A 25,236-nucleotide genomic window follows, 5' to 3' on the forward strand; every position below is an offset into this window, starting at 1 on the left:
ATGTGTTTACATGAGCTGCTGCTTTAAGTTGTGCTTTCTAGATTAACACCCACACAAACCGTTTTTAAGACCTTTAATCTTTTCTCTTTTTTCCAGATTTCCTATAAATTTCTGCGATTTCACTATGTAGTGTTTAATTTTAGTAGTTGTTAACCGTATTAAAAAGACATTTTCATTAAGCAACGTTTGAACCGTAGCACCTGAACCTCTGACAACTGAAATTTGAAGCTCGCCATACCACGCCACATTTTTCAGACACAAAGTGCAGGCAACCGGCAGGAGGCGTCGCGAGCTAGTGCAGGTAGCGCGAGCTCGTACCGTCCACCTGTTTGTGTAAGTTCGTGACTCACCCCAGGGCGGAGCGTGTGTCCGCGCCTGTTGCGTTCTCGAGCCGCCCGGGATGTGAGTAATGACCTCCTATTCTGTAACACGAGGAATTCTATAACTGTTATAACATGTTTTTTAGTATAGATAATGGGGGGAAAATCAGGATACAGTAAGTGGTAAATTGGGGGATGCGATACTTTGACAATTTGACAATGCGCTGAAGCACCTTGGTTCACCCAGACAGGTAAGTGGCTCGTGTGTCTATCACAAGAGGATTTTTCTCTCTCACTAAGTCATAAGAAATCCGCACGTTTGAGAGCTCTGGGGACTTAATTCCCTCTCGGTATAGTTGACGGAGTTTGTCATCTTTTATGCGGTCTGGTCTGTGGCTACATCAGTTCAGCTAACGTAATCAACCTATGCGCAATTTACAGTGCGGAGGTGTTCAGCGAGCGTCACAGTAAATAAGCACATTTCTTACTGACAGGTTTGTGAAATAGTGATTTGTGACATACTGTACTGTTTGTGTCGTTTGTCTTAAAACAAGCCAAATGTATCCATCTATTTTTTGTAATCAACACTAAAACACAAGACAAAAATGCATCCACCAATAATTTTTGTAGACCAGACAATTGATTATACCATGCAGTGTAACTTCGGTCTTATTGAAGTGGTTATGAACATAGAAAGATACTATAATTACAATGTCAGGGTTGCCAACTTTTCAAAAGCAAAGCACTTTGTAAGTCGCTCTGGACAAGAGCGTCTGCTAAATGCTGTAAATGTAAAATCACTTGGAGTGAGATTTGAAATGGGGGGGAGGGGGGGGGGGTTAGTGTGTGTCAAATGTTGGCCGGGGGGGGGGGGGGGGGGTGGACACATTAATTTTGATATGTTTATGTTTCCTCTATGCTGCGCCTAAAGCGATCGATCACCAGTGGTTGGCGCCAGGGCGAACTAGTAACTCATTGAATCATAGATGTAGATCAGAGATAAATAAACTAGTTTTTTCAGCGTGAAAAATCGGATGTATGGCGTGTAAAGACAGTCAGATGCGTGTGTTGGCAACCCCTGCAATGTGCAGGCAACGAACACAGAGACCAGAGTGTGAAAAGTCATTTCGAACAAGAGAACTGCCCTACTGATAACAGAGGGTGTTTGTCAAAGTCATTTAACCTGTTTGTTTTGTTTGTTTGTACTTATTAATGAAACAGCGCAAACTTGATTAAAACGCTTAGATTTGCGGTTACATTTATTACTTATGCGTTTAAGGATTAAAGATGCGTTAACACCATTAATATATTAGAACGCGTTATACCTGCATTTAACACTCCAGGAGGCTTTTACAGTGACATAACTGAATTAGACCATATGTAGCCCATTCACATTTTGGGTTACGAATTATGATGTTGAGAATATAGTTCTACCTTCATAACTGTGTAATGAGGCGGTTCATTTGGGTCTGTTACAAAGTGAATGCACCTACCTCACAACTCTGGCCATTTAACGCAAAGGTGAAAATTCTCCAGCACGAATTTAAACAGTAATTAGTTCACTTGTTACTTTAAAAGACACGCGTGGCGCGAGCATTGGGCCGTGCACGTGTTTTCGCGCGAGAAGCACGTAACGGTTGTGACAAGAATGTCAAGTAGAGGCGCCATCTAGTCATACTGTGATCGCCTCTGTTAATCAGCTACAGAAGCTGACGGCCTAGTAAAGAATATGGTGGTGAATTCATATCTTTGCCCAAGCGAGTTCAAGTCCAGCAATGTTTTCTTGGTAGCGGATGTTTATTTAGCTCATAGCAAAAAAAAAACGCTGTAAGTTGAGTTGAGGTGGTTCGACGCATGCGCCTTACTGTTGCGAAATCACGGTTACACAGAACAAAGACGCCGCCATTAATGTGATGTACCAGTGATGGACTCAGACACTTTAGTGATAGTGCCTGCTGCTAAACGTCCGTTACTAACCAGCGAACAAACTACTCTCTTTTTAGAAGTGTGCTCAGGTTACTGCCATGTTACATTTGTTGCTCAAGCACATAACAGAAGTGCTTAAAAAAAACAAAAAATAGTGTTTGGTTTACTCTAAAATTCACATGAAGTTATTAACTAAGACATTGTTACCACTGCAGTGAGACAAAACAGACCTTCAATCCTGACTTAGTCACACACAGCCTCCTGTTTGTGATGCTATGCTGTCAGAAAAGACTGCTCTTATCTCAGCAGGCCAAAATGTAAAGAAAGACCTCCTTAATACATTTCTGATGACTCATTCATGTTTAAGATATTTAGCTTTTTTCACAGTTGCTTTAAATAGGATAAGTTTGTTTTAGCCACTTGAAGAACTAACACAGGACATGTAAGCTTGAGAAAAGGCTCTTGTCTGTTATTTATGTATAATGTAGTCCTCAGATCCTGAGTCATCACTTCTTAGAAACTTTATAAATACCAGCTCTGACTAGCTTTTGTGTTTATTCCTTGTTATCAGAGATCCTATGCTTTTCCACAGGATGTGTCCAGCAGAAAGGCTGTGTTGGAGGTAATCGGAAGACGCCTCTGTTTCTCACAAATGGTCTGACATGGGCCACTGGAGTGTTCTCCTGATGGCATGCGTGTGGATCCGGGTCGCTGTGCTGGATGCACCAGATGTGCCAGACACCTGTCCCCTGCTGTCCCTCACCTTTGTCAACTTCTCCGTCCCGTACACCATGCCTTACTTCCAGAGCCGTGGCCCAATCCAGAACATGGCCCTCAACCCGGCATTCGGCGAGGTGTACGTGGCGTCTCGGAACATGATCGAGGCGGTGAACAGCACCCTGGGTAAAGTGTGGGAGCTGCGCACGGGCCCCGTGGGCGGCGAGAACGAGTGCGCGCTTTGTCGTCTGTGTGACCTAGAGAAGGACCCCCTACCTGAGGACACGGACAACCAAGTGCTGCTTGTAGACACCTTCCTCATGTACCTGTACTCCTGTGGCAGTTCACAGTACGGCGTCTGCTATTTCCACCAGCTACATGAGGACGGCCGTGCGCCCGCACCCTCTCGCTGCCTATTCCGCCGGGAGGTCAACTCACCAGCTTTCTGCCCAGACTGTATAGCCAGCCCACTGGGCACAAAGGTCAGCATGGTGGAGGAGGGCCAAACAGTTTACTTCTATGTGGCGGTCACCATCAACGACAGTTTCACGCAGCGCTATGGCCGCAAATCTGTGTCGGTCCGTCGGCCACTGGCCACCGAGGATGGCTTCCACACCGACGTACGTGGCCTCACAGTGCTGCCACGCCTCCGTCGGGTGTACACCATTGAGTACGTGCACACCTTCTACACACAGGACTTTGTCTACTTCCTGTCCGTGCAGCGGGAGAAGGCGGAGCAGGCCCCATCGCCCTATCAGACGCGGCTGGGCCGCCTACCGCGTCACGAATGGGAGACGCGCCGCTACCGAGAGGTAGTGTTGGAGTGCCGCTTTGAGCCCAAGCGCCGGCGGCGGAGAGCCGGAGCTGGGGGCGGGGCAGGAGGCGGGGCCTTCAAGGACGTCGTCTACAACGTGGTACAGGCGGCGCACTTCAGCAAGGCCGGCCGTGAGCTCGCTGATGAGCTCGGCGCTGGAGACGAGGACGACATCCTGTATGGCGTCTTTGCCGTCACAGATGACTCGGGAGTCCCAGAGCCTGACTCGGCACTCTGCGCCTTCCCCATGAACTCGGTGAACTCGTTCATAGACGAGGGCGTGGAAGATTGTTGCAAGTCTGGCCCTGAGCAGCTGTCCAGGGGCCTGTGCCACTTCCAGCCATGCGAGAGCTGCCCACATGAGGTCAGTCCCGCAAGTCCCTTCCGCTCTCAGCTGATTGGAGCCCATAGGGCTACCAGATAACCCTTCAACTTTTTTACATAAGCAGCAATTTTACAATTTACAATATAAACTTATTTTACAATTTTGTTATGTAAAAAATGTCATGAAACTTATAGGCAAAATCGTTCTTGCTTATTCTTTTCATTCTAATTAATTTATAATTTGCTAGGAACATATTTGTCATATTATGTAAGTATCATACTGTAAAGAGTGTTTAATGTGTGATGCTTGAGGATACCTAACTCATTACACATGACTCTTCAATTAGCAGATGCAAATCATTCATACCCGACTTATGTAATGCAACTAAAATCTAACAGCACCATGAGAAAATATGTGTGGGTGTGTGTGCATGCGTATGCGTGTGTTGTGTGTTTTGTGTGGGGAGCATGTCTGTCTGGCTCTGTGGATTTTTGCCAGTGAAATTTGGTGGGTGTAGAATAATAATAATAATAAGTTTCATTTGTATCGCGCCTTTCAAGGGGCCCAAGGACGCTTTCCATATGTAGAAAACAAAAAATACGCAAACTAACAAACAACAATACAAAAACAGGCAACACAAATACAAACAGACAAAATAAATTGAAGCCGGTCTAGGATGAAGAGTTTAGGTGAAAATATTGAGAGACGAAGTGATGGCGGGAGAGAGTTCCAAAGTGTTGGGGCAGCCACACTGAATGATCGACCCATAGTGCTTAACTTGTATCTAGGAACAACAAGGAGACCGGTGTCAGAAGAACGCAGTCTACATGTTGGGACATAATGGTGGAGGAGGTTGGCCAGATATAAGGGTGCCACACCAGTGAGTGTTTTAAATGTAAGCACTAGTAGTTTGTACTGGATATGCAGGTGTACAGGGGACCAGTGGAGACAGACGTTCTAATACTGGTGTTAAGTGCTCGTGTTTTCTGGTTTGAGATAAAACATGAGCAGCAGCATTCTGAACAGACTAGAAGATTCATTTATCTAATATGAGTATCCAAAAGTGTGTTTCCTGGAATGTAAACCTTATCTGCAGACATTGCGAAGGTGGAACAGAAAACTAAGGCTCAAGTGGTTAGGGCTTGAAGTTTGCCGTCCTGTCCGCACCCTTGGCGGTGTAAAAACACCAGGAACTTTCACCCAGCTAAATATGTGTAGCATGGCCATTTACAGTTTTTTACGACTGTTAATATGCGTTTGTCCAATCTGTAGTCACATTTTCAAAACTCTAAGCACAGTGAACACAACATTAGTCTTCAGTGGCTATACAATTAGTACAATTCATGTTGTTTTTGCACAAATTGCAGTCATTTAATATGTTTCTATAATGCTTACATTTTCTATACACACAAGGTTATCCAATAACAAAATTCTGGATCATTTTTGTCTTATTTACAAATGCTTGCACACAGCATGTCAAAAATGAAAACCTAAGGTTCAAAACCTTAAATGTAATAGCTGAAAAGCTATTACTGTAATACATATTTTTTGCACATATAGATCAATGAAATAAAATGAAGTACAGTAATGTACCGGATCAGAGAGGAGCAAATATAACAATTTGTCCTGCCACCTTCGCTAAGGAAGGTATACATGGTTGAGCTCACGGTACCCTGGGAGGACGTCATGGAGGAGGCATATGAGCGGAAACACCTGCGGTATTCTGAGTTGGCCGCAGAAGCTCGAAAGCAAGGCTGGAATTCCGAAGTCCGGCCAGTGGAGGTAGGGTGCAGAGGCTTTGTGGGAAAATCTACCACAAAGCTTCTGAGGGATATGGGAATTGAAGGCCAGAGCCTGCGCATAGCCATTAAAACTGCTTCAGAGGCAGCTGAAAGGAGTAGCCAGTGGCTTTGGCTGAAGAGGAACGACCCCAGGTGGGCCCCCAAGTAAAGTCGAAAATGGATGCGGTCAAACAGCTTAAGTCTGACACAGGGAAGTGGTTGACTCATCTACCTGGGAAGCTAAAGGCCTGGTGCCTCCAGTTTGGCCTGCTACCCCGAGCACTGTGGCCCTTGGCAGTCTATGAGTCTATGAGACTTTGCCATACATAGTCCCCTGAGATGTCTAATAATAAAGCAGTTGGGCTTGGGACGCAAGCTCAGGACTGATCACCCTGTAGCTGGCCGCCACTGGAGAGGGTGTATAGTGTTAAAGGCCGAAACACCCCATGACCCACCGGTACACTACTGATGATGCGTACCCAATTCATACCAAGATGCATAACCACTTCATTCTCCACAAGTCCAACATACACCATTTTCCAAGTGTAAATTAGCGTATGTGTGTGCACAAATAACATCTCATTCTGTGTTTATTGGAATCTGCAATCTCAAGTGCTGGTTTGGTCCTTCACAAATGCTAGATTGGTCCCTATAACAGATACCTCCTTCTTTCGTTTTTGAATGAACTCTACCAACAACTGGTTCCAGAAGCAGAAAAGGTACATGTGGGAGGAAACACGAGGACATTTGTGATTTGTGTCATTCTCATGTCATCACAAACTGGTTTATAGACCATCCAAGAGTGATGTCCCTTTTCCTCCCGCCCTACTCGCCTTTCCTCAAACCCACTAAGGAACTTTTTTCAGTCTGGAGGTGGAAGGTGTATGATCATCGGCCCCATGACCAAATGTCCCTCCTGGATGCAATGGATCCCGGCTGCAGAGACATTTCAGCTGAAGACTGCCAGGTGTGAATAAGGCATACCAAGCTTTTCTTTCCCAGGTGCATGGCAAGGGCCAACATCAGATGCGATGTGGATGAAAACATGTGGCCAACTGCTGAAGACCGTTTAGATTAGATGTAACAAGACTGTTCAGTTTTGTATCCAGTTTTTTCCCCCTTGTGTGGTTTTTTTTTGTATATGTGTATTTTTACACATATGGGACCATGGCTAATTATGTTTAGAATTATGGTAATAATTTTTTGGGTTAGGCTACAATTTACAGTAATGTCCCTAATACAGTAAAATATAACCTTTACTGCAAAACTGTTGCTGACTCCTTTTTTGTCTAATCTACATTGCATATAGTACCTAACAGTAAATATCACTCATTGTGTAGACAATATGTTGCTGTAAAATGTCTTGTTTGCTGGAAGATATTAAAATATTACATGTAATACTGTTTCTGTATCAAATGTTAGTTTTTTTACTGTGGTTGTGCAGTGATTGACTATGTTCATCTCGAATAGAGAATCTGTGCTAGTGTTTGAAATAATGATTGGATACTGAACCAGGTTTGCTGTGCTGTGTTGCTGTGTTTAGAGTTTTGAAAATGTATCACAAGTATTGGGAAACGCTTGTTAGCAGTCGTAAAAAACTGTAATAGTTAAGCTGGAGACCTGATGCTGTGAAGGGTTCAGTTTAAGGCCGCTGGTAGCTCTTTCTCTAGGCTGTGCACCAGGACCTTGGAGCTTTAAGTCAACCGCTAAAGATTGGACTCCCAGGCAAAGGTTAATCTTCTCTCTGTAGGTGGTTTCACAGTTCCAGCATGATTTAGGGCATTAAGTGCCCACTTTGCCTCTAAATGTCCAGGAGAGATACTGTTGGATACACATCTTCTTGTTGTGTCGATTAGTGTAATTCTCTCTTTAATGCTGCCATGTTAAATTGCATAACTGTCTTCCATTTACTCAAACATCAGCAGCTTGTGTGCTCCCACATGCCACATGCTCTCTTCTCATTACCCCTGTGCCCCATACTCCTGTACCCCATACCCTTGTACCTCGTTGCCCTGTGCCCCTCTTAACCCATAACCCTGTGTTGTAAGAGCTTCACTACTTACCTGTTCTTTCCTTTATTAAGTACAAACTGTCCTGTCAAAGCCTTTCATCGTCCTGCCATGATCTTCTTATGCACCCTCATATCTTCCCCCATCCTCACTGATCTTCTCACAACTGAGCTCTGCTTCATCCATACTGTCTGTCTCACACCCTCAGGTCTTCTTCATTCAGACTGTCCCTCACACACCTTCAGATCTTCTTCATCCTCACTGTCCCTTTCACAATTTCAGATCTTCTGGTTCTGGACCTCTTGCTGTCTCTCCTACAACAACAGGAGAAGTGGGTGCTAGATCATTCAGTAATACAGCTCCTGTACTCTGGAACTCTCTGCAGTGTGACTGTTCTACCTTGTCTTTCTTTAAACACTGTTCTTTTCTCTATATATCCTAGTGTATTTTAGTTTTATTGTTAAATGTCCTTAGGTTTGGGAGCTTGAACGTATTATTATTACTATTATCATCATGTTCTTCATCTGAGCCACTAGCCTTATCATCCTCCGCCTTTTGCTCTGTGGGATTATGTGTAAGTCCAGCATGGCTTTAAAGCCAGAGCTGTCTCTCCAGTCTAGCTTATGTAATAAGAGTCAGGTGGTGCTGGACACACGGGCGCTCCACAGCACTGAGAACTGGCTCCCTTATATTTCCCCTGGGGAGTGTATTTACACACGGTACTAGAACACTCTCCAGACATCTCAGCCTTGCATTTTTAAAATAAATCAGTTGTAATGCAATTGCTACTGCAGTGTTGTTTAAACAGCACAACAATTCAAGATAAGCTGAGCTATAGGCTGCAGAAGGAGCTACAGGTTAGGAGGGGCTATAGGGCTAGGGTTAGGGGCTACAGGGCTAGGGTTAGGAGGGGCTATAGGGCTAGGGTTAGGGGCTACAGGGTTAGGGGCTACAGGGCTACGGTTAGGGGCCACAGGGCTAGGGTTAGGAGCTACAGGGTTATGGTTATGGTTAGGATTAGGGGCTACAAGGCTAGGGTTACAGGCTACAGGGCTAGGGTTAGGAGGGGCTACAGGGTTAGGGGCTACGGGGCTAAGGTTAGGGGCCACAGGGCTAGGGTTAGGAGGGGCTACAGGGTTAGGAGCTACAGGGTTAGGGTTAGGGGCTACAGGGCTAGGGTTGGGGGCTACAGGGTTAGGGGCTACAGGGCTAAGGTTAGGGGCCACAGGGCTACGGTTAGGAGCTACAGGGTTATGGTTAGGGTTAGGCGCTACAAGGCTAGGGTTAAGGGCTACAGGGCTAGGGTTAGGGGCTACAGGGTTAGGAGCTACAGGGTTAGGGTTAGGAGGGGCTACAGGGTTAGGAGCTACAGGGTTAGGGTTAGGAGGGGCTACAGGGTGGGCTTTCAGCATGAGGTGTGAGTGGTCAAGTGGTATTTGCCCTCTCAGTGGAGGAGACAGACGTACTCCTGAGTGCAGAATCCCACTGACACGGAGGAAAGAAAAACAACAGCATCAGACCTTCATTCCTTGTGTCTGAGGCTTGTGTTCCTGGCTGGGGCGAGCAGGTTTTTGTAGCGGAATAATGTGTTATTGTGGTAGGAAAGTTGTGTCCTGTCACATGATAACATCACTGCTCTCCGTCGCCGGCAAGCCAAACTATGCTGCCGGTGGGGGACTGGGCCTTCTCCCTGACACAGATATGCCTTGGAAGGTGTTTGGTGGGTCACATAAACAGAACTGGTTTCAAAGAAGCATTTTTTCTTTTTCTTTCACTCTCTAAATGTGTAAAAGGTATTTTTGAGGATTCTCAGCTTCATGTGCATCTTCTAAACCAACGATGTTGGATAGTTGAGGGAATTTCCTGTCTGGACAACCACTGCGACTGGCCAAATAATTCTTGGATTGTATCCAGCATTGCAACCACAGTAAATGACATCACTTGTAATTTTCCACAGAGGAAAATGCAGTTTTCTTTGTGGAATTTTGGTTTTAGAGAAAGGATGTCAAATGGCTTCAGAAGCAATAACAAAACAAAACAAAAACTCTTGAATGAGATTGTGGGTGAGTGAGTGTGTGTGGAAAATTGTTTTATTTTTAACTACTAAAATAGGTTGAGCGTATGTTAACAGAAAATGTTCCAGTATATTAGACAGAAAGCATTCCCAAACATCATGCATTCTAGAACAAAGAGTATGGAACATTCCAGAACATACTCTAGAGAGAGTTTTTATTGTAGCAGGTGAGCAAAGTTCATTGCCTTACCCTATGTGTCCCTTTGTTCTATTTTTAGGTGTAAGTGTTCTTGCATGCATTTTGAAACCTGTGTGTGTACGAGTGGGGTTTTTTTAGTGGTGTCAGAGAGGGGAACTTGGGGATACAGAGCCACGTGAACAGGAATTTTCCCACTTACTGTTTCCACTCACTGTCAGAGACCTAAAAGGGCCAAAGGCCAGGAGAATGCATCTAAAAGAACTGTGAACTAAACTGCTTATTTGGTTTTCTGGCTGTTTGCCCCCATAATGCAGTGAACATTTAATTTATTAAATTTTAAAACAAAGATAGAACACTAGAAACTTTTTGTTATATGAATCAAGCAGTCTTTTCTTATTCTATTATTCTATTATCTATTGTCCTGTTATTTTAGTTTCAATGCCATACCCTTTTTATGGATCACCAAAGTACAAAAAGATCAGTTGAACAATCACTAGGTCATTCGATCCTTCTGTGCAATACGTCTGTGTGATTGGCTGTCCAGTCGATTCGTCGGTCGTAACTGTTGTCTGTGTGTGAACAGAGCATGGAGCACAATGCCACGTGCAGGGATCAGCCCACGCTGGTGGCCCAGCCCTACTATCGCGTGGACCTGTTCAACCGGGAGATGCGCGGGACACTTCTCACAGCACTGCTCGTCACCACCATCAAGAACATGACGCTGGCCCACATCGGCACGGCCGACGGCAGACTGCTGCAGGTACCGGTGGGACATTCAGAGCTTTTTGGAACAAATTCAACATAGCATTCTAGAATACATTGAGCATTCTAGATCACAGTGTTTGAAAACATGTATGTCCTGTAAGGCGTGCTAAGTAAGATGGGATGTAACACTAGCTCCTTGGGCGAAAGATTCATTCCAAGCTTTTTGTCACCAGTTAGCAAGTGTTAGCAAGCTGTCACAATTGAATGCAAGGAGGCGGGAAATGAAAAACAGACGATCACAAAGCCCTTATTTAGGTACAGAAAACACAGAGTCAAAAAATTAAATGCAAATGTTGGTATTTAAGCTAAAATACAGGTTTGCAAGGGTCTTGCCAACACCATCAAACCCTTTTAAGAAACGAGGCCATGAGGAGGAACAAGGCCACACCACGTCCATTTGAATCATGAGTTTTGCTAAACTGGAAGTTGTACAGATCTAGCCATTAATATTTGCCAAAGGTAGTGTTGCCCTGGTCTAATCTCTGCTGGGGAAGCTACTGTTAAGAGTGTAGGATAATCTGTAGGGACTGTCCTGATTCACACAGACTCATTTGAGGAGGTGAAGGCGATCTAAACCCCATGTTTCTTGGGAGCTGCAGATTGCAGGGATTTATGAGTTCTGCACATGGGCACACTGTAACACTGCCACACTGTAACACTGTAGCATTGCCACACTACCACACTGCCACACTGTAACACTGTAACATTGCCACAACACCACACTGTAACACTGCCACACTGTAACACTGTAGCATTGCCACACTACCACACTGTAACACTGTAACATTGCCACACTACCACACTGTAACACTGTAACATTGCCACACTACCACACTGTAACGCTGCCACACTACCACACTGTAACACTGCCACACTACCACACTGTAACACTGTAACACTGCCACAGGACCACAGAGCCCATGTGGGGTGAACTGGAGAGAAGCAACACCTGCAGGATCTCGTGGGGCAGGCAAAGCTCCTACAGGAACATGTTAAACTAATGAATGTCCTCTGTTTTTGAAGCTCCATTTAAGGCATCTGATAACTTTTCTGAAGAAGGCAAAGTTGGTTTTTTGGATGGAATTCTTGAGGAAGATTTTAAAGATTATTTTTAAATTGCTGTATTTTCTTGATGCTCCTTTTTATTCATCTATAATTTAAAATATTATATGTTGACAAATGTAAATTATGGTAAAAGCAGCATTCAAGTATACCAGTTCCAGACTGTGTGAGAGTGATAGTGTGTGTGACTGAGAGAGCGAGAGAGTGGTATTGAGTGTGTGTGTGTGTGTGTGTGTGTGTGTGTGTGTGAGAGAGAGAGAGAGAGAGAGAGAGAGAGCGCAAGTGGTAGTGTGTGTGTGTGTGTGTGTGTGTGTGTGTGTGTGTGTGTGTGTGTGTGTGTGTGTGTGTGTGTGTGTGTGTGTGTTCACACTGTGTATTGTGTCTGTGTTCCAGCTGGTTCTGCGCAGGTCCAGTCCCGTGGTGTTTGCTAACTATTCTCTCGTGGAGAACCAGAGGGTGTCGGCCACTGCTGCAGTGCTCCCTCCAGATCACCTGCTCTTCGTGGTGGGGGACAAGGTACAAGATCAGACACAGTGTGACATAATCAGACCTCAGATCAGACTCACTGTATCACAACTGCAGGATCAAACTCACCATAATAGTAAGATAGAGTGCTTTAGTCTTTATTATAGGAACTAGATCAGACATGGCATGACATAATAATACCTCAGGTCAGACATAGTGTTAGTTAGCACATCAGACTTAGAATGCCATTATTTCAGAAATCAGACTTGGTGTTAGCACATCAGACTTAGAATGTCATTATTTCAAAGATAAGGCACGGTGTTAGGACATCAGACTTAGAATGTCATTATTTCAGAGATCAAACAAATCGCATAGGGACTTTTTCAAAGATTTTGCACCATTAATATTATATGACTACACAGTGGTGATGCTTTAGGAGACACGATCATGATATTAATATGCAGAATGAATACATCAAAATGTCTTTACAACTAACAGATCATGTGTATTCTGAATACTTGTGAGTTTAAACACTGTTTGTATATGAATCCTTTATGGGGTGGAGGAGCAGTCCCTGCTTTTACCCATGCTCAAGTGATGTTTTTACAACATCAGGTCACAGTTTATGTATTAATATGTACAATGGTGAAACTACACATCACTGTTTGACTAGGTGTGTGTGTGTGTGTGTGTGTGTGTGTGTGTGTGTGTGTGTGTGTGTGTGTGTGTCAGATGATCCAGGTGCCTCAGAGAGGCCCCGGATGTCTCCACTTCCTTACCTGCTCCGCCTGCCTGACCGCACCCACGTTCATGTCCTGTGGGTGGTGTTCAGGACGCTGCACCCAGGAGTTTGAGTGCCCAGGCCACTGGTCCAAGGAGTCCTGCCCGCCCGTCATCACCCAGGTGAGCTCCGCCCCTCCTCACCCAGGTGAGCTCCGCCCCTCCTCACCCAGGTGAGCTCCGCCCCTCCTCACCCAGGTGAGTTCCGCCCCTCCCCACCCAGGTGAGCTCCACCCATGCACGCTCTGTCTGGGACACAAACAACTACATTATCGATGTGTGACTCAGTGGTTGTTGTGGTGAGCAGCATATCATAAATGTCACAGGAACAGTATGACCAATCAGAAGTAATTGGAAAAACAACATAATCACATTAAATGTAAAGGATAATAAGCTTTTCACGTCAATATTAATAGGCTTTGAGTATCAGTAATGAGGAAATGAATGACTAAGGATAATTATTTATAAATGATAGTTTGTTTATACAAAAACAAATGACTGTCATTTTCAAATGAGTTTTCCCCTTTGTTTGTAGATATTTAAATCTCAATGGAGGCATATTTACTGTCTGTTCAAGTGTAATCTTGATTTTAGTCAAATGTCCGCATCTGTGCTTTCTTCAGTTCTTCCCAAAGACAGCGCCCCCCGATGGTCAGACGGAGCTGTCTTTGTGTGGGTGGGAGTTCCAGTCCCCACTGCGTCCTGCCATCAGCACCCGCACCCATGAGGTGAAGGTGGGCGAGACCGCCTGCGTGGTCCAGCCCATCAAGAGCAACAGCACACTGTGAGCGCCACCATCAGGCCAAATGCAGGCACTGCTCTATCAACTGGCAATTTTGATATTTAAGAGGGGTGGTGGGAAGAGGACCTTAGCATTTGTAGTAGTAAGCAAACTGAAAGATGACCTGTAAAACCCTGTAAAGATGCAGGGGCCAGGATGTTAATTTAAGAACCATAGTAAAAGAGGATGACTGTTGACATGTCGGTCAGCTTGTGCTTACACTGTTGCGCATAGAAATCCAGGTGAAACAGGCGCGTTGTGTACAGGAGACCATGGTGTGGACAATCGCAGTGGGGAACATGGACAGTGAAACTTCAGTTTCAGTTCAGCGAAGCTGTGTTTCTCTCGACAGCCTGGTGTGTAAGATCCGTTCTGGGGCCAGCGAGTCACCATTCCAGATGGTTAATGTCACAACAAGGGTTCACGAGGGCCGCGTCTCTCCTGAAGGCCGCTACTCCATCCAGGGAAGGGCTGAAATGTCCGGATTCACCTTCGTGGTATTTCTCCTTTCATAGTCCGCCATATTGGGCATGCTGGTTATGCTGGGGCTGAAACGATGTATGACACGACGGCTATGGGTTTGCGACCAAACCCTGAGCCCAACTGGTGAAATTACAGTAATGTATTTGGGTGAACATTCTGCATGTTTCCTGGGTCCTGTGAATGCCATGATTAATCAAAACACAGAACACTGATTTGAAACTGCCACACAGCAGTGCATACAGAACACAATAAAATGTATGATTTAGACCAGCTTCAGTGGTTGAAGATATTAACTTCCTGTTTGTGGCACATTAGTATATGGGAGGGGGGAAAACTTTTCAACATGGGTGGTGACCATGGTAGCAATTTTGAAGTCGACCATTTTGAGGCATTGACAATTTTATAAGTGGTCAGAAACTTATGAATAACTCATGAAAGAATAAAGTTACATTAAAACCATACACACCATTGAAATTCTCAATAAGGTTGATGTGTCACATGACCCTCTTACTATTGAAAAAAACTAAAGTTGGATCCAAAATGGCAGACTTCAAAATGGCCACCATGGTCACCACCCATCTTGAAAAGTTTCCTCCCTTCCATATACTAATGTGCCACAAACAGGAAATTAATATCACCAACCGTTCCCATTTTATTTAAGTGTATCCATTTAAATGGCCCACACTGTATATACACATACAGACTTTCCTTCATCAGCTGTGCAATATATATACATACACACACATACAGGAAGGTAATAGAGAACGACCCATCTAAGATCCTGTGGCTAACCAATCGGACATAGTAGTGATGGACAAATAACAGAATAGTGCCATAGCGAACGATGTACCAGTCCCATGTGAACAATGAACAGAAAAAGCATGAGAAATACACAAGGCTGAGAGAAGAATAGGTGTTGGAGCAACAGTTCCTGTGGTAATCAGATCACTAGAGGCTAAAACCCCCAAACTAGGAGAATGACTCCCTAACCATAACCCTAAACCCAAACCCACACCCCTAACACAAGGCGTGTGGTAGAGGACAAGATTGTAAAGTGAAAGTCTGCCTGAGGGCAGGGAATTTTTCATATTTTTTAGTAGCATATATAAATGCACCATTGTTTTCTTGTTAATTATATTTGTATTTGTTCCACTGTGACACAATGCCAGTGTCCAGGGTGTGTTTGTAATTGTGGGGTGTGTGTGTGTGTGTGTGTGTGTGTGTGTGTGTGTGTGTGTGTGTGTGTGTGTGTGTGTGTGTGTGTGTGTGTGTTTCTCAGCTGCCCAGCATCAGAGAGGTACGGCCTGATTATGGGCCTGTGAACGGAGGCACACATATCACCATCACAGGACCCTACTTACACTCAGGGAGAAACAGAAAGGTCACTCTGGACGGAGAGGACTGCCCCGTCCAACGGTGTGTGTGTGTGTGTGTGTGTGTTTGTGTGTGTGTGTGTCTGTTGTCACGTCTCCCACCTGTGTTTTGAATGTCTGAGTGCATGCTGTCCTCTGGCCTGCAGTGTGTCTGTAGAGTGGGGAAACCTGTCTTCCATCGTGTGTGTGTCCCAACCTGTCAGCGAGGTGAAGGACGTGGTGCTGCAGGTGTACATCGATAAGTCCCGCATCGTCCCCACGCCAGTGTTCCGCTACAAACACGCACCTCAGATCCTCTCAGTCCAGCCTGACTGCAGCTTTGACAGGTCCACCACCTTTCATTACAGCAGAACTGTTCTGTGGCCAGACGCCTCCCATACCACACACACACTGCACGCATACCACACACACACTGCACGCATACCACACACACACTGCATGCACCACATTTTGCTCTGATTTCCTGGTTTATCCAAAACTATAAACACAGCTAAGCATGAGAGAGAGTGTGAGAGAGCGTGAGAGAGCGTGAGAGAGCGTGAGAGAGGGTGAGAGAGAGTGAGAGATGGTCAGAAGGGTGAAAAGGGGTGAGAGATGGTGAAAGATGGTGAGAAAGGGTGAGAGAGGGTGAGGGAGAGAGTGAGAGATGGTGATGGAGGGTGAGGGAGAGAGTGAGAGATGGTGAGAGAGAGAGTGAGAGAGGGTGAGGGAGAGAGTGAGAGAGAGTGAGTGAGAGAGTAAGAGAGGGTGAGAGATGGTGAGACAGAGTGAGAGATGGTCAGAGGGAGTGAGAGAGGGCTACAGTCTGTGTACTCACTTTCTCTGAGCAGGAAGTAACTGAAACAACACACATGCCAAATGCTGCTGTGTCTTGTACTGCCCACTGGTTGTACACTCAGTTTACAAAGTGCTTTAGGACTTTGTAAGTATTTAAGAAGTTTTGTTGACAGCATAATGTAATCTGACTCCAGAACTCATTTCGAAAGCTGTCCCAGTCATTTTGATGTCTCATGTTTTTTCCTCCACCTGTCTGCGTCTGTGTTATAGTGGGTCAAGGATCACCATTGAAGGGAAGAACCTGGACTCTGTTTACACAACCATCATCCACTTTAAACCCAAGGAATCCCATCTGAAGTCTGTTTCCACTGTAAGTGCGTTGATCCACTCTCCAACAGCTTCTACTGGACCACAGTTATGGTTTGTAATCTTCAAACTGGGTTAGCCCCACTATGGAGACCCTAAACCTTCTACAGTTTGTTTGCCTTGTTGTAAAATTCATGATTTAGTTTATTAAGGGATTGGAGTGCTGCTGTAGGCAAGCATCCTAGGATTAGATTGATCCTGCCCTAGGTCATATACTGTATGGTTAGACACTTTTTCCTGCCCTAGTTCATATGCCCTAGCAATATCTGCACTGTGGAGTTCCATCAAGTCCCCTAAACCCAGTAGTGCCGATGCTCTTCAGCGCGTCTTGAATCTGCGTCTCCCTCTCATCTGCAGGAGTGCCGGGGCAAAGCCAGCGCCACCCGGATGGAGTGCGTCACGCCAGTCTTTCCCAGAGACGAGACGGAAGAGGGAGAGCTCTCCTTCGACATGGATGGTGCTTTCTTCCTGTGGAAGCAAGACTTCTCCTACCACCCCAACGGGAAGCCCATTCCCTTCGAGACAGAGGGGCACGTCCTCAGACTCTACCCCGGCTTCGACGAGGTGTCCCTACACGTACGTGTCCAGTCTCACCATTCCTGCCAACTTTGCTAGAAAAGCGTTGCCAGTTATCAGTAAATACAAACGCAGTGACTGGGTAGTACAGCAGGGAAATCAAACTATTAACCTTCAGTGTGGTATAACCTGCAGCACCAGAAGCTCAACCTGGTGAGCTCCTGCATGAAGATCACCATGACAGTCGGAGGGGTTGACTGTGGAGCCAAGGTTCTAGACAACGAGATCACCTGTCGCATCCCCAGAAACCTCACCATGCTTCACGAGGGCCTACCTGTGAAGGTGAACGTGGGGCAGACTTGGGCCCTTCCACCGGGTGCCGAGTCATTTTTGCATTTACTATCCACAGTAGTTCATCAGGGGTGCAAGATGGTGGAGGGGATGCTACTTCCCATGATTTAACTAATCAAGTAATCAACACCTTCACGAGTTGTTTTCTCTAAGAACACAAACATGTTCCTTATCCCTGTAGTAAACTGAGCAGTGTTGAACTACTTCCTGCAGTGATCTTTGGACTCTGTGGCATCACATGATCAGTGTAACATTAAAAACATTGAATCAAACCCTCTTGTGATTTGTCTGAGCCACAAGACCCGTATGTGCCTGCCGGAGTGTCTACGGCCTAATGACATCTTTTCTATCAGATCATAGTGAATGGACACGTCCACAACGTGGGCACTGTCATCCTGGTCAGTAACCATTACATGGTCGGCATCGTGCTCGGCATTCTGGGAGCTCTGGTGGCTGGCGCTGTGCTGGCCTTCATCACAATGAAACACCTGAAGAAGAAGAAGACAGGTGAGGAAGACTCCTGATGTCACAGCTGCAACAATTAAACTCATTTTCCAGCCTTAGTCCAGATAGGTGATTGACCTACAAGCATAATTACAAGCCAAACGTTTTTCTTTTGCTAAACAAATATGTTGATTATTTTGATTTTTGCTAAACAAGTATGTTGCTTAAAATGTGACTGGGTTCTGCACTTTTAACCCAGTAAGTAATTTCTCTAGATATACAAGGATTTGTTACAACATAAATTTCAGCATGTATTTAGATGTTTAAACAACCACAAGGCATTCCAAGGTGTTTCAGGCCGGGAAAATGTATGTGCCAAGAAGCATTTGAGGGTGCGGTCTTCTGAAGGTTCTTCAAAGCCTAGATGTTTAGCAGGTGGTTAAACACGGAAATGTCTTGTGCAACTGGCAGATTCTCTGGCGGAGAGCCGGATGACCCACTACTCCCATAACCACAGTTTCTCTGGTAATGGCAGTGTGGAGCTCTTGCCTGTTGGCGACTACAGACGAGGTGAGATCATGTGTTGATGATCCAGTTTCTGACCCACCCAGCCCCACATCGGTGCACATGCCATGTTTGCATCTCAAATGATCATAGTTTATATGTACTGAAAAAAGAACTAACCCCAGGGGCTTTGCCACAGCAGATGCACCCGTCAGCACAGCCCCCGTGCCCCCTGGCGCTGTGGCCTTCCCTGGGCTGGCCTACGCCGGGCCGGGGGATCCCAGCCTTGCCCCACTTATGCCCCCTGAAAAGATCTCCATCTCTAGCTTCCGCCCAGAGCTCCTGGAGGAGGTGAAAGATGTCCTCATACCGGCAGACATACTCAGCGTTCAGCACCACCAGATCATCGGCAAGGGTGAGTAGCAGGTTTTTTAGATCTTCAAATTTCCTCTCAGAAAAACAATAAAATATATAATATTGAATGAAACAGTAGTTGTCTAGGAATCAGGTGAGAATTTTACTTGCTAACTTAATAGTTGTGTGTGTTCTGACTGCACAGATGGGTTAAAAGCAGAGGACAAATTTCGATTGGGTTGTAAAAATCACAATTGACAAAATATGGCACATTTCATTTCATTTCAAAACAGACAACAATGACCAGGTTGACCATTTAATATTGTTCAGTGAGTCAGACAGGTTTACTTTTCTAATTAGGAGCTAAAACGTGAGAATTTGAGATGTTTTCGTTAAAGATGTCAATAAGCATTGCTGGCTGTCTTGTGTCAGGACAGGTACCAAAGCGCGACCTTGGAATGGAACTGCTAGCTGCTAACAACTGGCTTTCTCTGCAGGTCACTTTGGCACAGTTTACCATGGTTACCTCACTGACCACAACATGAGGGAGATCCACTGTGCTGTGAAGTCCCTTAACAGTGAGTGACTTTTTCTATGAACTGGCCAATATAAAACTGTCATCCACAAAGCTGGAGGGTGTGTAAGTCTTTCCTAAAAACCATTCATGTACTCACTTGTGGTGAAGAATAATGAGTCAGGTCTTCCTAACAAGAGGAGCACTCCAAAAAACCCACGTTTCTATATCTCAGCTCCCAGTACAACCATATTCACATATTTATTCACTGCTGATACTGGTTTTGTGTGGCTGGCAAAAATGGACTCGGTCCACCAGGACTGGATGGAAAAACCCAGAACTATATATTTACCATTCACATGTGCTCAAGTTTGTGTGAGCTCGGGGGTTGAATAATATTACATTTTACATTTACATTTAGGGCATTTAGCAGCAGAGGTGTCAATTCCAGGTTCAGAAAGTAAAAGTCCTCACCAGGATTTTGCTCAGGCTTCCTGGATTGTGTTGATTCCACAAATCTAGCAAGCTTGAGCAAAATCCTGGTGAGGACTTTTACTTTCTGAACCTGGAATTGACACCTCTGTTTAGCAGATGCTCTTATTCAGAGCGACTTGCAAAGTGCTTTGCCATCTGTTCATAGAATGCGTCCAAGATAGTTCAGTAGGTCAGAATTCAAGATACCCTTCAACCAGACTACTACTAAACAATAGGAATCAATGTCATTACCTAGTATTATAAATAAACATAGACTCAAACTTAAACTGGAATTAAAATCCACTAACTGGAAGTGCAAATAAACAGACATAAACATACAATGTAAAATACAAGGGCACTAAATGCTATGCGGGGTGTTAGTGATCACTTAAGTACTCAACAAACCGGTGGCGCTTGAAGACCAACAGAGACTCTACAGTCCGAACAGCTGGCAGAAGATCTTTCCACCATGTCGGAGCCACAAGAGAATAGTCTGGAGGTTTTAGATATTACTTATGTAAATATTTCTTCTCACTCTCTGCCAGTGAAGCTCAGCCACTCTGTCCCTCGTTAGGAATAACGGATGTGGAAGAAGTCGAGCAGTTCCTGAAGGAGGGCATACTGATGAAGGGTTTTCACCATAGCAACGTGCTGTCCCTGCTGGGCATCCTACTCCCCCAGGAAGGACTCCCCCTAGTGGTTCTGCCCTACATGAAGCACGGAGACCTACGTCACTTCATACGCTGTGAGAACAGGGTGAGTAGCCGCACACCATCTCGCTGCAAGCTTTAAGGTTTGAACAACCTCAGAATCTTGTTCAGGTCACGTTACAAGTTCAAGTAGTCCTGTTAATAATGCTAAATATTGAAGAATCACTGGCGTCTCCTATGTGCTTGTTGATGAGGTGGAGTTTCACATCTCCATGCTGTCCTGTGCTTACCTGCAGAATCCTACAGTAAAGGATCTGATTGGCTTTGGACTTCAGGTTGCCAAGGGGATGGAGTATTTGGCCCAGAGGAAGTTTGTACACAGGGACTTGGCTGCTCGCAACTGCATGTTAGTCTCTAAATACTAAATACTACTACTTCTACTACTACTAATAATAATACTAATACTAATAAGAAGAGGAAGAATCTCTCAGGGATTGGTGAAATAGCTGCAGTTGCTCTGACTGCTTGACTGATAATATTTGTATAGTAAATTTCAATGGTTTGTGTAATTCTTAAAGAAGTTGGCTTTCTTGAAGTACTGTAGCTGGCGTGCAGGTGGCCTTTAGCTGGAGTTTTCCTCCGTGTGTGCAGGCTGGATGTGTCGTACACGGTGAAGGTGGCAGACTTTGGCATGGCCCGAGACGTGTTCGACAAGGAGTACTACAGCATCCAGGACCACCGGAAGGCCAAGCTGCCTGTCAAATGGATGGCTATCGAGAGTCTGCAGACCCAGAAATTCACATCCAAGTCCGACGTGGTGAGACAGGAACAGACACAGGAGGCTGTGTGGAAAAGTTATGGAGTTGATGGATATCAAATATGGGATGTTAGGTTCTGTATTTCGGTCTGTCTTTCCTGTCACTTGCTGTCTTACTTTCCAAACCCAACTCTCTCCCCCTTTTTCTCTGCCTCTTGCTGCCTCTGTTCATCCTCCCTCCCTCCCTCTGGTTCTGTCATTCTCTTTCTAGTGGTCTTTTGGGGTTCTGATGTGGGAGCTTCTGACCCGAGGAGCGAGTCCTTACCCAGAGATCGACCCTTATGACATCACACATTACCTCATGAGGGGGCGGAGACTGCCTCAGCCCCAGTATTGTCCAGATCCCCTGTGAGTTTCATTACAGCTTCACTTCTGTCCTTACATTCACTGCTATTGCTTGGCCCACGGTCCATCCCAAGATTGTTTTCTATACTCAAAGGTGCCTGGTAGAATTCAAGAAATACTTGATGATAGTTAAGCAAGATGTTAGGATTGGAGCTGGTTTAGACATCTTCTCTCTTCCGTCTCATCTGTGTCAAGAAAGGTGTGTTTACTCAGTGATGAGAGGTATGAAATGTCCTGAACCACATCTCTCCGACACAGCGGTTAATGGACACGGTGACATCCACGGTCCAGAAACCCCAAAGCCCTTTTCAACCTGAGTGTATGAACAGTGATCTCAGACATCCAACCATTCCTCAACCATGCCTCCAATCATCCACAACAACCATGCCCCCAAATCACCCACCTAATTAGTCCCCACAGTCAGAGAGAGAGAGAGAGAGAGAGCGAGAGAGAGAGAGAGAGAGTAAAGACAATTTAGTATCAAATGGTGTTGACAGTCTGAGTTGAGGATTCAAGCTAAATGTGAATCATATCTATATGAGTAGTTCTTTCAGCTTGTGTGTTTACCTGATATCATTTCTCTATCATTATGTCTACTTAAATTGCAGTGGCTCTGGGATCATATCAAAAGGATTTAGATACAATTACATGTTTGTGTGTGTGCTTGTGGAAATATTTCCATGTGTGGTTCACAGTAATACTGATTATTGATTTTATCCACAACAATGATAAATAACAAGAAATTGATCTTCCTATTGATCTAATTAACAGTGATAATGAACCACACTTGTGGTATTGGGGTCATGATTGTTCCATCATTATATTAACAAATAAGAAATTAACAAAATACCCGTGGTCTCCTCTCTCCCTTTAAAAATAAAGCCACTGTGCTTCTTGTTAAGTGGCTACAGTCTCTGCCTTGTGTGCAGGTTTGCTATAATGCTGCAGTGTTGGGACCCGGAGCCAGAGAGGAGACCCAGTTTCTCTACACTTGTGTCGGTGGTGACCAGTATCCTCTCCGGCTTGGACGGGGAGCACTACATCAGCCTGAATGTCACATACGTCAACCTGGACCACCCGCGCCCGTACCCCGCACTCACTGACTCTGCCGACGAATGCGAGTCCTCGGATGCCGATGAGGCAGGCTCAGCCTCTTCCTGATTGGTTAAATGCCCTGTCACTCAACCTGAAGCTGCTAAGAGGTCATGTGTGAGTGAGTCCCAATGATTAGCGCTTATTTTTATAGCAGCTGCAGTCCTGGAATAGCTGATGGTTATAGAAAGATTACTAAATGTGGTTTTAAACAGTGTTTCCCATAGCATAGAGATTAGATGAAAGGAGACTGCTATTTCCCTGAACAGAAGTGTCCTTCCCCTATAGTCTGGGAGAACATTGAAGCTGTGTCGGTTGGCTTTGCGACCAGCTTAGACACCTGGGGACCCTTGTTCTAGTCTCCAGAGTCGCTTTATGGGGACATACTGCTCTTGCGTATAAACATTGCTGTAGACTGTGTGCTGGTGCACTTCAGGACTACAGAATTTGCTGCAAAACATTAGAAAACATTAGAATTTAGGTACTTCATGCAGCGCTGTTAGCTGGGATGATTAAAGAAAGGACTCACACCCCCGCTGGTCTTCTGGACTTAAACACGCACACTTCTGACCGTTTTACTCATTTAACATACTAGTAGCACTTATAAGGACGCTGCTTTTGTCAGGCACTCACAAAGGCCAACAAAGTCTCCACAGCGAGAACAGGATGGAGTGTCTGCCTGGCTCTCACGACATCCAACGCTGTGATGTCTGACCACGGTCAGACTGTCACTGGCGAAACACCCTCATCATTCCAGTTCTTAGCGCAAGGCCCACGTGGTCACAGAATGACCACAACAGTGGATGCTGATGTAATGGAGATGTCGTGTCATTGTCCTTTCCCCCCGTGAGGATGAGGCTCAGAGTATTCCTCCATCCTCAACACGGGAATACCATTAAAACGCATCCTATCATATCTCCAAACCCGAAGGGGATTAAGCATGGCCGGATTAACGTAGGGCTGCTGCCTAGACCCTAACAAGCATGCCGTACACGCGTCAGTGGCTCACAAAAGAAAACACGTGTTTGAAACATGGCTGTTTGGCATTCACTTCTCCCATATTCATGCAAGAGAGAGCACAGTGAAACATCCAACTCCTCAGGTTCTGGTTTTTTTGTGTAGAATTTCATTTACCTTCTAGATAAGGTAGCAAAACCTATTTAATCCTGACACCTCCTAATAAATTGCAGAAACTGAAAAGTGCAGCATGAGAATCAAACAGGAGTGAGTGAGATAATCCATGAACCTCCTGAATGAATCCTGCATCTTTGCTACTACACTAGTCCTGTTCAGACTGCATTCTCTGTTTTTTGTTATTCTGTTCTATCATAATTAGCACTGGTGAACTATTTTATTGCTTCATAATACTTCATTATGATGTCATTGTTGCATATATAAGGGGGGGGGGGGGGGGGGGGGGGTAATTTTTCATATCTTAAGGCAATAAGGGGCATAATTCAGCCCTGGGGTTTGTATCCACCTTCACTCCCTACACCTACACTATCTCATAGGTGTGCACATACAGGTGTGCATGTGGAGGTGTGCACATACAGGTGTGCATGTGGAGGTGTGCACATACAGGCGTGCATGTGGAGGTGTGCACGTACAGGCGTGCATGTGGAGGTGTGCACGTACAGTCTGTTGTCCGTTGGCTTCCAGGCACCTTCACCACCCCAGTGTTGGTATTCGTCAGGCACGTCTTGTGGTGTCACTGGAGTTTTTTACACCTCTGTGCCGTGACCAATGGTCACCCTGAGGCGTGTCACATTACACTTGACAACTGTGTCGTCCATACACACACACCTAATGGTGTGTCTACATTTTTTCTCATTTAGTGTGGGTTAAATGTATATATTTGCTCATATGTTTGTAAGTAATGTTTATATTTGAGCATGTTTAGGTGTATTTTTTACTCTTCAGGCATAGTTCCATTTGAATGTTACTTTGTTACTGATGACAGTGTGTATCTGTGCTTTCTGTGTTATGTAAAATTAAACAAATGTAATACGCATTATTTAAAACCTTAGAATAAAGCTAATTTATTTCACTGAGCATAATTCAAATGTATTATATCTTGTTTATAATTTTCAGTCACAGGTCGTCTGGAGCCTGGTAGGTTGATCAACTAGACTGTTGTAGAAACAATCTTTAAATAAAGACGACGTATCAAAGCTGGAGTTGTGTTTGGCTATTGACATCTGTTATTACTTTATGTACC

At 45.0% G+C, this 25,236-nt stretch overlaps 1 protein-coding gene across 5 annotated transcripts; it reads left to right on the forward strand.

Moving 5' to 3' along the window:
* The first annotated feature begins 351 nt into the window (after positions 1 to 351).
* Positions 352 to 24,420, forward strand: mst1rb (macrophage stimulating 1 receptor b). 5 transcript variants are annotated; one of them, XM_077003336.1, is made up of 22 exons: positions 352 to 571; positions 2,818 to 4,141; positions 10,689 to 10,865; positions 12,326 to 12,448; positions 13,130 to 13,300; positions 13,801 to 13,961; positions 14,311 to 14,455; positions 15,721 to 15,857; positions 15,961 to 16,140; positions 16,862 to 16,961; positions 17,315 to 17,533; positions 17,669 to 17,815; positions 18,178 to 18,331; positions 18,740 to 18,838; positions 18,972 to 19,187; positions 19,624 to 19,704; positions 20,689 to 20,870; positions 21,061 to 21,170; positions 21,416 to 21,581; positions 21,793 to 21,929; positions 22,021 to 22,125; positions 22,856 to 24,420. In XM_077003336.1, the coding sequence occupies exons 2-22, from the start codon at positions 2,909 to 2,911 to the stop codon at positions 23,085 to 23,087; spliced, it is 4,275 nt and encodes a 1,424-aa protein (XP_076859451.1). In that variant the 5' UTR covers positions 352 to 571; positions 2,818 to 2,908; the 3' UTR covers positions 23,088 to 24,420. The 5 variants fall into 5 exon arrangements, with proteins under 5 accessions (XP_076859451.1, XP_076859441.1, XP_076859458.1 ...); XM_077003326.1 differs by having other exon boundaries at positions 2,839 to 4,141; XM_077003343.1 differs by having other exon boundaries at positions 2,839 to 4,141; positions 18,975 to 19,187.
* The last annotated feature ends 816 nt before the right edge of the window (positions 24,421 to 25,236 follow it).

The sequence above is a fragment of the Brachyhypopomus gauderio genome, chromosome 1 (assembly GCF_052324685.1).
Source record: "Brachyhypopomus gauderio isolate BG-103 chromosome 1, BGAUD_0.2, whole genome shotgun sequence".
NCBI classification, from domain to species: Eukaryota; Metazoa; Chordata; class Actinopteri; order Gymnotiformes; family Hypopomidae; genus Brachyhypopomus; species Brachyhypopomus gauderio.

Excerpts from the sequence above, each read along its gene's own strand:
- mst1rb (XM_077003336.1), top strand. The coding sequence starts at position 2,909 with ATGGGCCACTGGAGTGTTCTCCTGATGGCATGCGTGTGGATCCGGGTC. Across the intron at positions 16,962-17,314 it reads ATCTGAAGTCTGTTTCCACT|GAGTGCCGGGGCAAAGCCAG; the intron begins GTAAGTGCGTTG and ends TCTCATCTGCAG. Across the intron at positions 17,534-17,668 it reads TCGACGAGGTGTCCCTACAC|CACCAGAAGCTCAACCTGGT; the intron begins GTACGTGTCCAG and ends TATAACCTGCAG.